Source organism: Ylistrum balloti, unplaced genomic scaffold (genome assembly GCF_031769215.1).
Source record: "Ylistrum balloti isolate Yb309-2 unplaced genomic scaffold, AGI_CSIRO_Ybal_v1 Utg371384, whole genome shotgun sequence".
NCBI classification, from domain to species: domain Eukaryota; kingdom Metazoa; phylum Mollusca; class Bivalvia; order Pectinida; family Pectinidae; genus Ylistrum; species Ylistrum balloti.
In genome coordinates, this window is record NW_026782729.1 from 773,497 (window position 1) to 789,087 (window position 15,591).

A 15,591-nucleotide genomic window follows, 5' to 3' on the forward strand; every position below is an offset into this window, starting at 1 on the left:
TGTATAAAATCTTGTTATGAGATTACTTATACCAATATTCATATTGTTTAAAATGTCTTTGGCCAGATCCAATTTATTGCTGATTTTGACATATTTGTTTTAGATGAGACTTACCAAATGTATAATAATTATAAGTTTTTAATTTCAAAATGATTGCCATCAGAATATTGTGATTTTGTTTTAAATCATGTTATTAGACCATTATAAATATATATCATGTTTTGGGTGTTGAATGTATGAAATATTGTAGGAATAAGACCAAGACCATATTTCTTTTCTGAAAAATGTGAAGGGTATAAAGGAATGCATGGTTATCTCCCTTTATCCATCATTGTGACTGACAGAGGCACACTTTTGATAATTGGTGCCAATGTTTTGAAACTGATTCTGAAATGATTTCAAATATAATATCATGCTGAATTTATCCAGGAAATATTATCATAGATTTTTGTCCAAAAAAAACTTGAGATTAAACTGTGAAAGTTTCTTTTCCATAATTCTGATATGGGAGAGTGCAATGTAGATTATGTACATTCGTAAGAATTTTCAGAAGCATAATGTACAGTAACACTAGTCACTAGTAGCCTTGCTTATGTCCCACCTTCCCAAAGATTTGTTTTAGGTGGAGAGAGCAGGGTTAGAAAATAAGTATTTGATGTATTATATTTATATAACCTCTATTGTTTTTTTTTATCATTATTTATTGTATTCATCTGTTTAAGAATTTAAATTTCATTTAAAAATGAAAAAATGACAACACACAAGCTATCTTACAGGTTTTTTTTATAACAAATTCAACACTTGAACCATGTTTTAGAATCAATGAACTTTTGTTACTTTTAAAGATTACCATTGTTTTTCATGTAGCATTGTACACATCAAAACTATTCATACCTGTTTTCAAAAGAAAAAAGATATTTTATGAAGTTCATTTATTTGCTAGATGATGCCCATTACCTGGTATGTTTTGAATGCACAAGGTACTGATGGAAGTTAGAAATAAAGAGATTTATGTTCGCAAATGTTGAAAATTCTGAGTTGTTAAGGAAAGCTTTTATAAAACTTGTTAGCAATAAAAAGATGAACTTGGCCATATTTGCTTGCTGTCGTAAAGGTTTGAGTGTCTGATGCTGACCATGACCAGAGATATTAGCTGTAACTAAAGTGTCCGACATTGACCTTGACCATATTTGTTAGCTATAATAAAAGTGTAGGAGTCTAAAACTGACCTTGAACTGTCACAAGAATCTGACACTGACCTTGACCATATTTATGAGCTGTAATAAAGGTGTGATAGTCTCAAACTGACCTTGAACTGTAATAAAAGTGTCCGACACTGAATAAAGGTGTGTCTGACACTGACCTTACTTGCTAGCTGTAGAAAGGATGTGAGTAACTAACACTGACCTTGACTTTTTAACTGTAACAAAGTGTCTAAAACTGACCTTTTTGGCCATAGTGTTTACCGGTCTGTTACAGAGTGAGTGAAAAGGGAAGAAAAGGTTGATGGATGAAAGTATCTACTATTTATCGGAACTTTGAGTATACAGCTGTTCATACCTAGAGAAATATAATTTTATATTTATGTTTGATATACCTTGATTTATATATATACAATACATATATGGTGAGGAAATAAGGTAAAGGATTAATTGTTATTAATGTTTCTGTGAAATACAGTGATTCAAACAAACATATGGAGTTGTTTTATCATGTATAGAGAAAGGCAAACTGGGGATATCCAAACTTCATCTTAATCAAGAGATTTGAAATCTTAACCTATATACTTCCCATCTAAAGAACCAGCCTTGTATCAGATGTGGTACAAGGAAATAGAAACAGATAATGTATATATAGTGGCTTCATTTTCACAAAAGTCTTTGTGCTTCATGCAATACATGACAAGGTAGACAAAAGTGTTAAAAACAGCAGCAGAATAATCCTAATCATATACTGTGTACTTTTGATACTGAGCACGGATTATGTCATGCACTGGCTATAATGAGCCACAGTTTGTCATTTTAGGGACAGTCGTTCATTTGGGGATAAGTTATAGTCATTCTGTGTGGGATCTGACACCAGTCACAGTCGTTCTATGGGATCTGTCACCAGTCACAGTCATTCTATTGGGGATCTGTCACCAGTCACAGTCATTCTATTGGGGATCTGTCACCAGTCACAGTCATTCTATGGGGGATCAGTCACCAGTCACAGTCATTCTATTGGGGATCAGTCACCAGTCACAGTCATTCTATTGGGGATCAGTCACCAGTCACAGTCATTCTATTGGGGATCATTCACCAGTCACAGTCATTCTATTGGTGATCAGTCACCAGTCACAGTCATTCTGTGGGGGATCTGTCACCAGTCACAGTCATTTTATTGGGGATCAGTCTCCAGTCACAGTCATTCTATTGGGGATCAGTCACCAGTCACAGTCATTCTATTGGGGATCTGTCACCAGTCACAGTCATTCTATTGGGGATCTGTCACCAGTCACAGTCATTCTATTGGGGATCAGTCACCAGTCACAGTCATTCTGTGGGGGATCTGTCACCAGTCACAGTCATTCTGTTGGAGATCTGACACTAGTCACAGTCATTCTATTGGGGATCTGTCACCAGTCACAGTCATTCTATTGGGGATCTGTCACCAGTCACAGTCATTCTATTGGGGATCTGTCACCAGTCACAGTCATTCTATTGGGGATCAGTCACCAGTCACAGTCATTCTGTGGGGGATCTGTCACAGTCATTCTGTTGGGGATCAGTCACCAGTCCCAGTTGTTTTATTGGGGATCTGTCACCAGTCACAGTCATTCTATTGGGGATCTGTCACCAGTCACTTATTCTGTTGGGGATCTGACATCAGTCACAGTCATTCTATTGGGGTCTGACACCAGTCACAGTCATTCTGTGGGGGATCTGACATCAGTCACAGTCATTCTATTGGGGATCTGTCACCAGTCACTCATTCTGTTGGGGATCTGACATCAGTCACAGTCATTCTATTGGGATCTGACATCAGTCACAGTCATTCTATTGGGGTCTGACATCAGTCACAGTCATTCTATTGGGGTCTGACATCAGTCACAGTCATTCTGTTGGGGACCTGCCAACAACCACAGTTGTTCTTTTGGGGATCAGTCATTAGTTACAGTCATTCTATAGGGGACCTGCCAACAACCACAGTTGTTCTGTTGGAGATCAGTCACGTCATTTGGTACAGGACCAGTCATCAGCAGCTCTGTTGGATACAGTCACAACTGTTCTTTTTGGTGCAATCACGGACATTCGGTTCGCAAACATTCACAGTCATTCGGTTTGCAAACAGTCATGGTTGTCGAAATTAATGACCAGTTATAGTCATGTTGCTGAAGCCCTCAAGAAAACTTGTAGTGATCGTATAAATATTTTGTTTAAAGCTCATATCTGTTTGGCAATAATGTAGATTATGTTTATATGACTGTGTCATTCATAATTATTTTCTTTAAGGATTAAACCTCTTGATATTTGCTAAAGTTTACAATAGACATTAACTTCCCAATAGGGTCAACATTTTCATTTGAAATCGAATGATGAAAGAATTAAGGGTTCCAAATACTAAAACAGAAAAATAATGAGATCAATATAAGAACTCGGAATACTGTTTTTTTTCAGCTCATTGTTCTTGCTTGTCTTAATAGTATACTACTGATACATAACGAGGCTGGGTCAACATAATCCAAAATATTTAACCATTTCATATAAGAGCGCTGTATACTATACTAAGACGTACATTATATTACACGGGCCTATATAACTACAGGGGCACTTTATCGTGTGAACTTTCAATATGTGTATCTAGTGCAAACTTGGATACTTCTCCATATCATCAGGATTAAACAAATATGTACACAGAGAGAAATTAAGCTCCATGTAGAGCTAAAAAAAATACCATGACACACTTTTAATTAACAAATCAAATGAACAGTAAGCTGTAGGTGAAATTCAGAACTAAAATGTGTGTTGGGGTGGTCATAGTCTGGTTCCATGTCTTGTTATAACAGCTTAAACACCTCGAGAGGAACAAGTCTCAATCAACAGTAAACTGAAGGTGAAATTCAGAACTAAAATGTGTGTTGGGGTGGTCATAGTCTGATTCCATGTCTTGTTATAACAGCTTAAATACCTCGAGAGGAACAAGTCTCAATCAACAGTAAACTGAAGGTGAAATTCAGAACTAAAATGTGTGTTGGGGTGGTCATAGTCTGGTTCCATGTCTTGTTATAACAGCTTAAATACCTCGAGCTCAATCAACAGTAAACTGGAAGTGAAAACCAGAAGCTGAAATATGTGTTTAGAGGATCAAACATCAAATGTTTGGTTATGATAACGTATGTGCTTGGAGAAGAGTTAAGCTCAATGCCAAACTTCGACGTGGCTCAATTGATTAACAGTCCAATTAAATGTTAACGTGATGTTCTTGCTTGTTCATAATCGTCAGGACTAGTGATGATGGCTTGCATTTAATTGGGCAATTTTAACTTTAACTGTAACGCCTGTGTCTCATCGTAATCGATTCGACATAACATAATACGACCCACGAATAGGAATTCCATTGACTGAAGTGAATGACCTCTGGTCAGTCGTTAATCTGTCTCAGATCCAGGTAGGAGACGGTAGTTACGTAACACGGACCGCTGGTCAATGGTTTTCTAAGTTTTGTAGTACATACCGAGGTGAACCCTTGCGAAGATCAACACTAAATAGGAATAAAACGATTATGCAAAATATTCGTCTAAGCCTGATATCCATCAAGTAGAAACCAGGTGGAAAATGTAATTTGATATCCATTCAATCGTAAGACTAAAATAGTGAGGAAAATTATCATTATGATTGAAAAGGAAACAATTTGAATATTTGAGCAGTAAATATAATAAAACCAATGTCATTCTTCGCTTCATTTTCTCATCATTCTCACAAATTCTCAATGGCACCAGAAGAACTGCAGATGCTTAAAACGTGTTTTTCGGGGATGACAGACATTATAGATTTCGGACTGAACCCTTAGAAACATCATCATTTGGTCAGAACCATCTCAGGATCACTTCGGGCAAGTTTGAGTTGAATCCAATCGGTGGAACTAAGAAGTTTAAATATGTGTTGTTAAGGAAAATCATATCGAATGAACACTAAATGATTGTCGTGACTGTCATGCACCGAAGTTTCGACGTGGTCGAAAAAAGTAACAATACTTTGTCAGCTTCCTTTCCTCGCCTTTCCCCGCCAGTTTTCAGCTCATCGACAAGTAAAGAACAACACTTGGTCCGGACCATCTCAGGATCATTTTAGGCAAGCTTGAGTTGAATTAGTGGGACTTCCAAGTGTAAAAAGTCAAAAACTTATACACGGAGCTTCTGGAGCAAGGCGGACGACGTCAGAAAAACGATATGACTCTCAAGTCATTAGTCTCTATCTGGTTTTACCAAAGTTATCATTTATAGAGTTATGGACAGTACTATGTCAAATTGAACATAAAAGATGTTCAGTACTTATGGTATCCTTCGGTTGTGCTCGCTACTTTGACAAACATGTTCCTTATGGTATCTTAGGTTGTGCTGCCAAATTTAACATGAGCTTGATCAGAATGAAGAACTAACATGAAAATATCCACTTAGCATTGGCTTTTAAAAAGTCCGTTGATGGTGGACGACCAGGTTCTTGTTTTCCTTGGAGGAAATATGAAACAGGTTGATCAAATGTACCCCGTCCTGAACAAAAGTTTCGAAAAACTTCTGGCATTGTTTACCTTAGTTACTACCGTCTGTTATCTACATCTCGTGCCCACATCACTAAACTAGTAACATTTGCTGTTATATACACAATCATCAGTCAAAAATCGTAATGACTTACTGGAGTAAACAATTGTACTACAATGTGCCCTCATAAAGTGGACAAAGTAACTGTTTTAATCTTTTACATCACTCGCAAGTATGGGTGTGCAACCTTGTTGGTTCAAAGCCTTCAAGCTCCATAATCATAAGCGAGCATCATCAGGTGTGATTTGAAATGCCATTTATATCTCGTGAAAGATGAACTTGACCCACGAGTTTTGCGGTATAAAAGGATGGGGAAGTTCCATTTAAATGTGAAATAGGAAATTAAGGTGGCCCAACAATGGTGAATATCACCTACTTCTTCGATTAGTTTTGCCTGAAAAGGCAATAATTATAAGTATTGAACAAAAATATAACGGGATATTTCAGGAATTGAGTGGACAAACGAACTGTGAAAACTGGTATGAAAGTATATACCTGTCCGACTGCGTCTTCCTTTCTTCTCTTACTCTATTCATTTTCTATTGTGTTTTTATCTCTCCATTTCCAAAGTATGTACATGTAGCAAACTTAATTTGATGAAAGTTTACAATATTGTAGATATGTTAGATCTATGTACAATGTAAATTTTAGGAAGTGTTTCTAAACCGTGATCAAATGTGAACAAATAAGACACGTTGAAAAATGAAATACCATCATTACACGTACATTATACAAAGGACACGTGTACCCAATTCAGTTCAATTCAGTTATTTTATTCTTCAATTTTAATTACATCAGTACTTTGATGGCAGTACACACGTGTATATAAAAGCATATATCACGTTTTCGCAAAATAAATTGACTAAGTATCATACTGGGTGTAAGCCCATTGTCCTCAGGTATCCGTAATAACTGTTTTAGGAACAAACAACTTCCTCCTATAATCTCAAATTTATTAGTTGACGAAATGGAAATGAGATGTGAATCTTCTGGCATATCTATATTCACCTTATCGCAATGTATTTCTCTAACATTATCATATAAAGGATATTTAGAAGAGTTGTATTTCTATTTCAATAAATCTTACAGGCACTTATTTTTGTTCCTTCGATCACGGACTAGTTCCAAGCCATTCTCACGGAATATGTATGATGTATAATAGCCGCACATATTTACACCAAAATTGACAACAAAATTTCTACTGCCAAATTTATGCATGTTTTGGTATTATCATATAGTTTACAAATTAGGTTTTGATGTTTTAAGTTTGGACAGCGAGTTTCGCAGGGACGTATAAGTATTACCACGGATTTATATATTACGTCCCTGCAATTTCAGTAATAACAGATAGTCGAATTGGTAACATCGTGAATATAAGCATATTGATATCTTTGATTATCGTTCATGCTATCAGAGACATACTTAACCTGGGTATACCAGTAGATGAATTTAGTAACGTCATTTTACAGATTTATTGTAGCTGAGATTATGGTAATGTCGACTTGATAATCGGCCATAGTATTGCATATTGAATACAGGTGGCGCTTTCATCGCACCTGCTAAGTTCACGGGTCATGCCCATTTATCATCTCGACATCTCTGTTAGCACAGATCACTGTTCTGAATGACAGTTGTCTTTGTATGCATTGCTTATAATTATATCAATTTAATCTGCAAATCAGAAAAATCAATTCTGTCAAAAAGATAAGTTTATGCATAAAAATCTATGTTTGTTTTTACTTATTTGCCGCCATTGTGACAAATGATGACGTCACTCATTAGTATTCCTCAACATGTGGAGCTGAATAACACGACCCTGTCATTACTGGAATCGTTACCTAGATGACCCCCTGTATCATGTTTACGTTTTCCAGCTCGAACGGTAAGTCTTTTATCCAAGAAATATCGGATATTGTGTATCAGCATGTTAGTTACGGATTCTAGAACATGTAAACAAAATGGTGGACAAGATTAAATCGGTAACTCGAGTACGACTGTCATGTTTATGACTCCAGTGGTCCAAATTATGTTTTTCTTCCCATACGCCCGAACAATGCGTCGTTCATGTTTCAGGGTTCCACCATTGTATAATTTGTATCGATTGTAAAACAAATGACGTCTGAAGGGACATAAACGGTGATCATATCGATAAATATAAAATTGTCGAATTGTTGAATGTTATTTTTGAGATGGGGAAGAAATTGAATTGATTGACGTAAACACAGAATATCCGCGTTTTTATTTTCTAGTACATATCGTTGAGATTTTGTTTTCACGTTCAGGAAATTTTATCTGATTGTTGACACCTATGAAGAGTGTCTATACCTACAGATAACGGCGATAAATATTACTCATTGTTCTATGTCACAGAGATGAGATATGGTTAGTTTATGTGATATGAAATACAACAACATGTTTTATTAATGACGAGTATAACACGTTCTCTTAATTGCTGCAAATGTACATAGGCCTTTATGTCTACTTAGGCGTTAACATTGTTACGTAATGTTCATTGCATGTTCTTTTAATTAAGCTTAGGTTATCTCAAAATTCTGATTAGGTTCCAAGATCTGGACCAGTGGTTAAGGTTATGTGATGAAACAGTACTTATGCATCTCTAAGGTATACTTGATATTTGCTCAATTTTTGAATCCATTCATAATTATTGTACAATTATAAGAAGACCACATAGGTACTTGTTAATGATTAATGAAATGTAATCAAACTCAGGTGAACATCTGTACTGTATCTGTATACATATATTTACAATGCAGGTCCTTATGGACACGTAACGCATTGGTTGGGGAGGGGTGCATGTTACTTTTTATTGACAAAGGTTTCAGTTGTGGCACTTTGATGGATTTCTCGTCAAACTGGTTCCAGGTGATAGTGGTGGAATGGGAAAGAATGGGTTCTTAAGTACTTGAGTTCTTGCATCTGGAACATACCTTCGCTATGATAAAATTACCTGATATTTCTCATTTTCACACTAGTGAATGTACAGGAACAGAAATAAAGAAATCAGTACATAACTGAGAAATAATAACATATGGTGGATTTAGATTAGAGTATCATTAATCATTAACTTTGTATACAGGTAACTGTTATATATGCAGATCTGTGAAAGAAATGGACAGAATAATTGCTGATCTAAATAGTAGTTTTCCCCATTTAAAGTTTATTAAATTTCACACAGTTGAAAACATTTGCTGTATTATAACTTGTGTTTCATCCCATCAAAGTTTTGAAAAAAAAAGTTAGGAATTGCTCCTCAATTTTCCAGCATTTTGATAATTTCATGTTAAGAGCCGATATCATCTATCATCATCATATTTCATCAAATTACCCTCATGTGTTTCATTGGTTGTCCATCTATCCATCCATCCATTCTGATACCCAATGTTATTGTTATCCATATTTCTTGAGAAGTCACAAGTGTAGATGGGTCATGATCAATATTTTCCTCAAATTTTACATGTAGTTTGTATTGTTCCATTGCAGTGAAAGGAAAAGGGGCAGGGCTCTCTAAATAATTTTACAACATAGCAGGTACAGTCATTGAGCAAATGTGTCATTGTGTAATAATGCTAGCTATCACCTGCGGAAAATTCTATTATGATTTCACTATGTACTTATCAATACATTTTGCTTATAATGTTAATTCTTGCAGTTTTATATAGGTTATCTGTGACTAGGTTTGAAGTGAGTTGCGAGAATCTTGGGAAGTTCAGTTATATAACTTACCAGTTTATAAAAAGCAAAAAAATGTACAGCCTACGGAAAGTAGGTAAGAACTAAGTAAGACATGTTTCACATCATTACACGACATATCTATGTATTTTTCAGCATAAAGGGGTCTGTATTTTATTTTGACTGTTGAAGTGATTATGGCAGTTTATTTGGAAGTACTTGATGGATCTTTCTCACATACCGTAAAAACCCATGTAATGTCCGCACTTTTTTTCACCGAAAATCAATCCAAAAAAGGGGGTGCGGACATTACAGAGATATAGAGGAAATGACACTTTTTTCCTTCCGACAATTCATATCATATCTCCTTGAATTGTGTTCTTAAAAGCCAAGCATACCTGATATTATCGTTCTATGGTTTTTTCTATGTTTCCTCAACCAAACATGATTATTTATGATTATTTATTATAGTTTCCATGGTTAATTCCTTCCAATTTCTCGTTACAGGTTCGTATTGTGTCGTCCTTCGTAATAGGAAGCCATTTTGTTTGACTTTGTCACATGAATAAAGTTAGAGTTATTCCCCTTTCCCCATTGAAAAAAGCATACCCATGAGCATATACAAAATAACACAACATTTTCATTCTACATTTTATTTACAAAATAACAATAAATAACATGTACAAGAATATTACATAAAATAAATAATCAGAAGTTTTTTTGATTATGGATCGTTTATCAGAAAGTCTTAATACATAGCAGGCCGGTTTAATAGCGTTTCTCGAAACCCCAGAAGTCGTCGTCGTCACTGTGGAAGAACTCCTCGGCGTTGAAGTTGTCTTCCTCTGTCTGGTCGTTGTAATAAATGGCGTTCTCGTCGTCTGATGGTGTGTCAGTAGGGTCAGTGGCGCCGTGGGTCATGGGCGGGTCATGTTACTGTATAGTTATCGTTAATTGGCTAATCACACGCTGTCACTCACTCACACTCGAGGTGAGGAGACGACCCAAGCTGTTTATAACACTGCTGGGCTAACCCTTATCAAAACACCAATTATCGAAATGAGGACTTGTCATACTGGTAAGCTTACTGTACCATTATGGAGAATAACTGTTGTTAGAAACAATTAAGTGAATTCTTGAATGGTACCTGTAAGTTATACACAATGCGACATGCTCTCGGCCATTACGACATTAGCGTACGTGAAATGAAATCGGCAGCTTCAATTTGCATTTTTTACCCGCGGACATTACATGGAAGGTGGGTTTTTTCCCCAGATTTTTGTGTCAAAAAAGGGGTGCGGACATTACACAGATGCGGACATTACGTGGGTTTTTACGGTAATTTGTATTTAAATGAGGGTGTCCCATGGTCTCCTGCTGTGTCTGAGATACATTAGGAAAAAAATGGCAGACAGATTGCCATTTTAGGTTTTGACATATGATAGCACTCAAGAGATTAATCTCAAATTTCATAGATATCAAACACCAAAGTTTCTCCATTTTCCCTTTTTGCTTGTTAGTAACTTAATGCAACAAAGTTATTGAGTATAATTATAAGAGCAAAGAAAAGGAGGTCCCTTTGTTTTAGTAGAGATGGTTCCTCCAAACTTTAATGCAAGTATCTTCTCATCATTGGTTTCGGTTGGCAATATGTTTTGGTATGGCTAACTTTTTTTAACTGTATAATGTGACTTTATTTTTAGATTATCATTTTCAATAACCTGCTTTCTGATTTGAATAAACAAGTGAGGTGTAGACGAGCTCATGAGAAAATAACCTGATTTGAAAAGATTGTGGTATGAAAAGTTAAGAAATTTGGCCCATTTCAGAAAAAAAGAAGAAATAATAAAATCTTCAATCTTACCCTTTAGATAAAGGTGCATATAATCACAGACATCTACCATTTTCTCTTGACAAGATTTGTTTTTTTTTTTCTTACATCTTACTGTCATTCCTGTTCTGTTTAGTGATTTGTTTATGTATAATAGCGTTCTTCTGTGCCATTCTTGGGCTATATATATATAGCTAATTCAATTGTCTCTGTGATATCACAAGTAATTGAAGCGTAGACATGCTAATGATACACATGATGATGTCTGTCACTTCAGGTAAGCAAATTTGAGGTTGTATTTGTGGATATCTTCCAGAAAAATACTGGTGTTTCACTGAACACTTTATTGAATAAAGTTTATATTATGAATACATTTCAATAGATTTATGTATTTGTTTGGTTGCAACTAATCGACGTAACATTGCTACCAAGATAAGATTGTTAAGGGTTCAGAAACTAATGTGGCAAGGATATCAGTCACAAAAATTCACCAAGTTTGCCGAGTAGAACAAACAATTTAAAAGTCCTAAATTAGTTGTTGTCACACGAAAAATAAGTAAAAGTATTATTGCTAGATGCATTGGTCTTGTATTATGCATGTCAATGTTGCTTGAAATGTAAGTGTATTTGTGGGCTTCTCATTTGAAATTTAATTCATACAGCTAGCATTTATGCAAATGTGTGAAACGACAATATTGTTAGAACAACATGTACACTCTACATTAAATTGGATTATTTTATTGTAACTTCGTCATAATTTATGTTCTAATGCATTCTGGCTAATTACGTAAATCATACAATTTATATTATGGACATTATAATCAACACAACAGGCCAGTTTTGTCCGTGGGTGTGTATAAAAATTGTTTTAGTAAATTGATTTAATCATTTTAGTAGATTATTTCATGTAATAGTTCACTAGTTAACAGCACAATAACATTTGATTTCAAAATATTAATGAAATTACACCGTGAAGAAATCAACTAATTTTATACAATTTGAGTTAGTTGATGGGAGTAAATGTATACTGCTGCCATTACTTCACTTTTTTAAGTTATAGATATCTAGCAAAATTCCAGCATGAACACTTAGTGGACAAGAGTACTTGTGTTTGTCAGCTATCTTATATTTTTGTGAAGTATGTCTGATTTAATTGTCATTTTTTTGTGTTCTCATACACTCTTGATATTTTCTATGTATGATAATTAATAGTAACTGTAATTGAAAGCTTGATTTAAATTTTCAAATTTTGGCTGAGTTTTTTTTTTATAAAAAGTGATTATAATTGAAAATATATATGAGACTCATCAAATCAATTATATATAGCTAGATCAAATAAAGTTTGAGTGAGTCATGTTATGAAATTATGAAAACTTCTGTCCGGTGTCTCGTTGGCAATGCATTACAGCTGTCATCTATAATTTATTAATTTCCAACATCAAAGTTTTGTTGTTGCAAAAGAGTCATACAATTTAATTTGTCAGTCTAATGTATAATAATAAGTTTAGCGAGTAACAAGAGATTTTTACTTCACTTGATATTCATCATGATGTTTGTCATCTTTAATAAGCATGATCACCAGTTACCAGAGGTGACAGTGTTTATTTGATTTGTGACTAAACACTAAAACCAAACATTGTGATGTATAATATATATGATGTGTATGGATATATTCTCATTATCTTGACTTAATTCAGCTAATTTCACTAGGTTTGTTTGTTTTTAGATTGATTTGGGGTTCAGAGTACCCAGACAGCATGAGAAGTACCAGTATTATAGAGATGATGTACCTTTTTGATGGAGTGGGACTAGGTGATTGAGGAACTCTATTGTAGACGCCAGATGTACATTGAGGATGTTCCTGAAAATGTTGTTTTTTAAGTGACAGAACATTTTATTGTTGTAAGATGTGAACGTAGAACATAACTTTGGAAATATGAAATCAAATAATTTGTTTCGAGATCAGGTGAACTCGGTGACTAATTTGTTTGAGAAATGGAGTGAATGTGAACAGACAGTGGCTCTATGTACACTGTTTAAACAGATTTCTCCTACACAATGCCGATTCCTGGCTCAAGTGTTGGACCAGACGGACTGTACAGATATAAGCCAGACGGAGAATGAGGCCAATGATCCAGGTATGCTTTTCAATAAAGAGACCAACATGAAGAACACCATCAATATATTTTTGGATTACTTTAGTATTTGTATTGCTTTAACCATTTTTTATGTGAAAATATATTGATAGGTAGAAGAGAGCTGCAAAAGTGAAATAATCATATCTGAATAAGATCATACAGTGTCATATGTCTATTTGTTGAGTGTTCTTAGCTTTTCCAAATAATTAAAATCTCATTCTCTTACAACTTGTCTTTGAATACCCAATCTCCAATATTTTTGTTGAAATTTTTAACATCCTTCTTTTACAGGATATATTCACAAATTGGCCAACAATGATTCCAAAGAGTATACTATTGGACAGCTCCTAGCTCATCTTCCACTGCTCCGAACAGGAGAAAATCAGGCCAAGGTTGAATATCTATCTTTGATCTCATCCATATTGGGTTACACAATTCAAAATGGTACTCATATTGAAGAAAGTCGGCAGATTATTTCATATTCATTGATGCATCCTGCAATTACAAGTGATGAACGTTCAGAATTTACCTTATGGATTGGGAAGCTAGAAGAACAGTTCACATATAGTATTCATCCTCAACAAAAGAAGTCTGTGAAAGATGAGGAAAGTATTAGTCAATCTCTAGGGAACTTGAACTTAAATTTCAATGCCACACACAAACCAGTTGAGAGTGGGAGAACAAATGGCTGGCCTGTACACCCACCGGGAGATCCCCTTGTCATCAACACGATGGACCCAATGCCTGTCCCGCCTAATGATCTCCTCATCACTCAACAAAATCTCATCAATCAGCGACAACATCAAGTACCCCCACCTCCACCACCTAACAGTAGTCAAATAAGCTACAATCACACTGCCTGCAAGTCACACCATCCACCTCTCCAGCCAACTAAATCAGCTCCACCCAACTTCATATCAGTGCCTTCTTCACAATCTTCACGTAAGTTTGTTCTTTCAAATATATGATGTCAACTCATTGTTCTGTCGTATTGGTACTATTGTAGATTTGATTTTCCTTGTCATTTAGACATCCTCAGGTATCTAATTCCTACTGCATTGTCAGTTAACTTTTCTATATTTATCAGTTAATGTAATTGAACAGGTAATTTGAGTAGTTATTTTTCAGAATAAATCTACACTTGTTTATATATATATATCTATTTTTTTATTTTGCATTCTTTGTGTTTTCTTTAGTGAACCCTGGTTCACGAGTTCATCAGCCATTAGCGAGGACCCCGTCGGTGTCAGTGGTACCTCCTAGCTCCATCCTAGTGCCAAACCACATCAATGACTGGCTACAGTCAAGTGAGGATCAGTCCTCACATTCCTCATCTGATAGGGGGCGCTCACACTCCATGACTTCATCAGACCATGCTCCACTTTCCCCACAGAGCAGTATCACATCCTCTAGTAGCAGTAGTGGCGACACCCATCAAGATGATGGTCCACAGCCAGTCAAAAATAGCTTTCTGGAGGAAGGCAGTGGAATGAGGGGTAAGAAGTTAGGATGTATACTCTCTTTTATTGTATTGTTTCGGTCAGATATTTAAGTTTACTGAAAACTGCTTCACTGCTTATATCACTCAAGATATTATATCTGAGATCCTTCATGATGCCTATAGCTGTTTGATGTGAAAAGTTAATAATGGTCAAAAAAGTTTTAGTTTCTTAAATTGATGTGGATGTTTTGTTGTTAAAGTAACCGTTTATACTTTAACACCGAGTTTACAGGATAAAATAAACCCTATTACATGTATTGACAATGACTGTGATTTACTGATTGCACAGATAGTGTTGACGGCTTTGAGTTAAGAATATTTAATGTTCTGAATTTTACAGATGTACCTTTATGGTTAAAAACTTTGCGCCTTCACAAATATGCCTATATCTTCCAACAATTAACTTATGAAGAAATGATGAACCTGACAGAGGAGTGGTTGGAATCTCAGGTACAATGGGTTCGTCTTTTTTTATTGGTTGCAATTTTTACCTGTTTTTAGTTTAAATTGTCACAGTTTTCCTACATCATCGGAAAAGATTGTCTATTGATTAATTATAATTGAATCTATTGTCTGTATCCCGTTTTATCTTGGATGTAATGATATTTGATTTTCAATGATGTATTTCACC

The 15,591-nt window shown here is 35.3% G+C and overlaps 1 protein-coding gene across 1 annotated transcript; it reads left to right on the forward strand.

Moving 5' to 3' along the window:
• Window positions 1-7,623: 7,623 nt before the first annotated feature.
• Window positions 7,624-15,419, forward strand: LOC132562272 (protein Smaug homolog 1-like; the record flags this gene model as incomplete). Its single annotated transcript, XM_060227011.1, has 5 exons — window positions 7,624-7,682; window positions 13,048-13,459; window positions 13,751-14,401; window positions 14,656-14,955; window positions 15,301-15,419. Coding segments are annotated over exons 2-5 (1,272 nt in total), but the record flags the coding sequence as incomplete, so codon positions are not given.
• Between the last annotated feature and the right edge of the window lie 172 nt (window positions 15,420-15,591).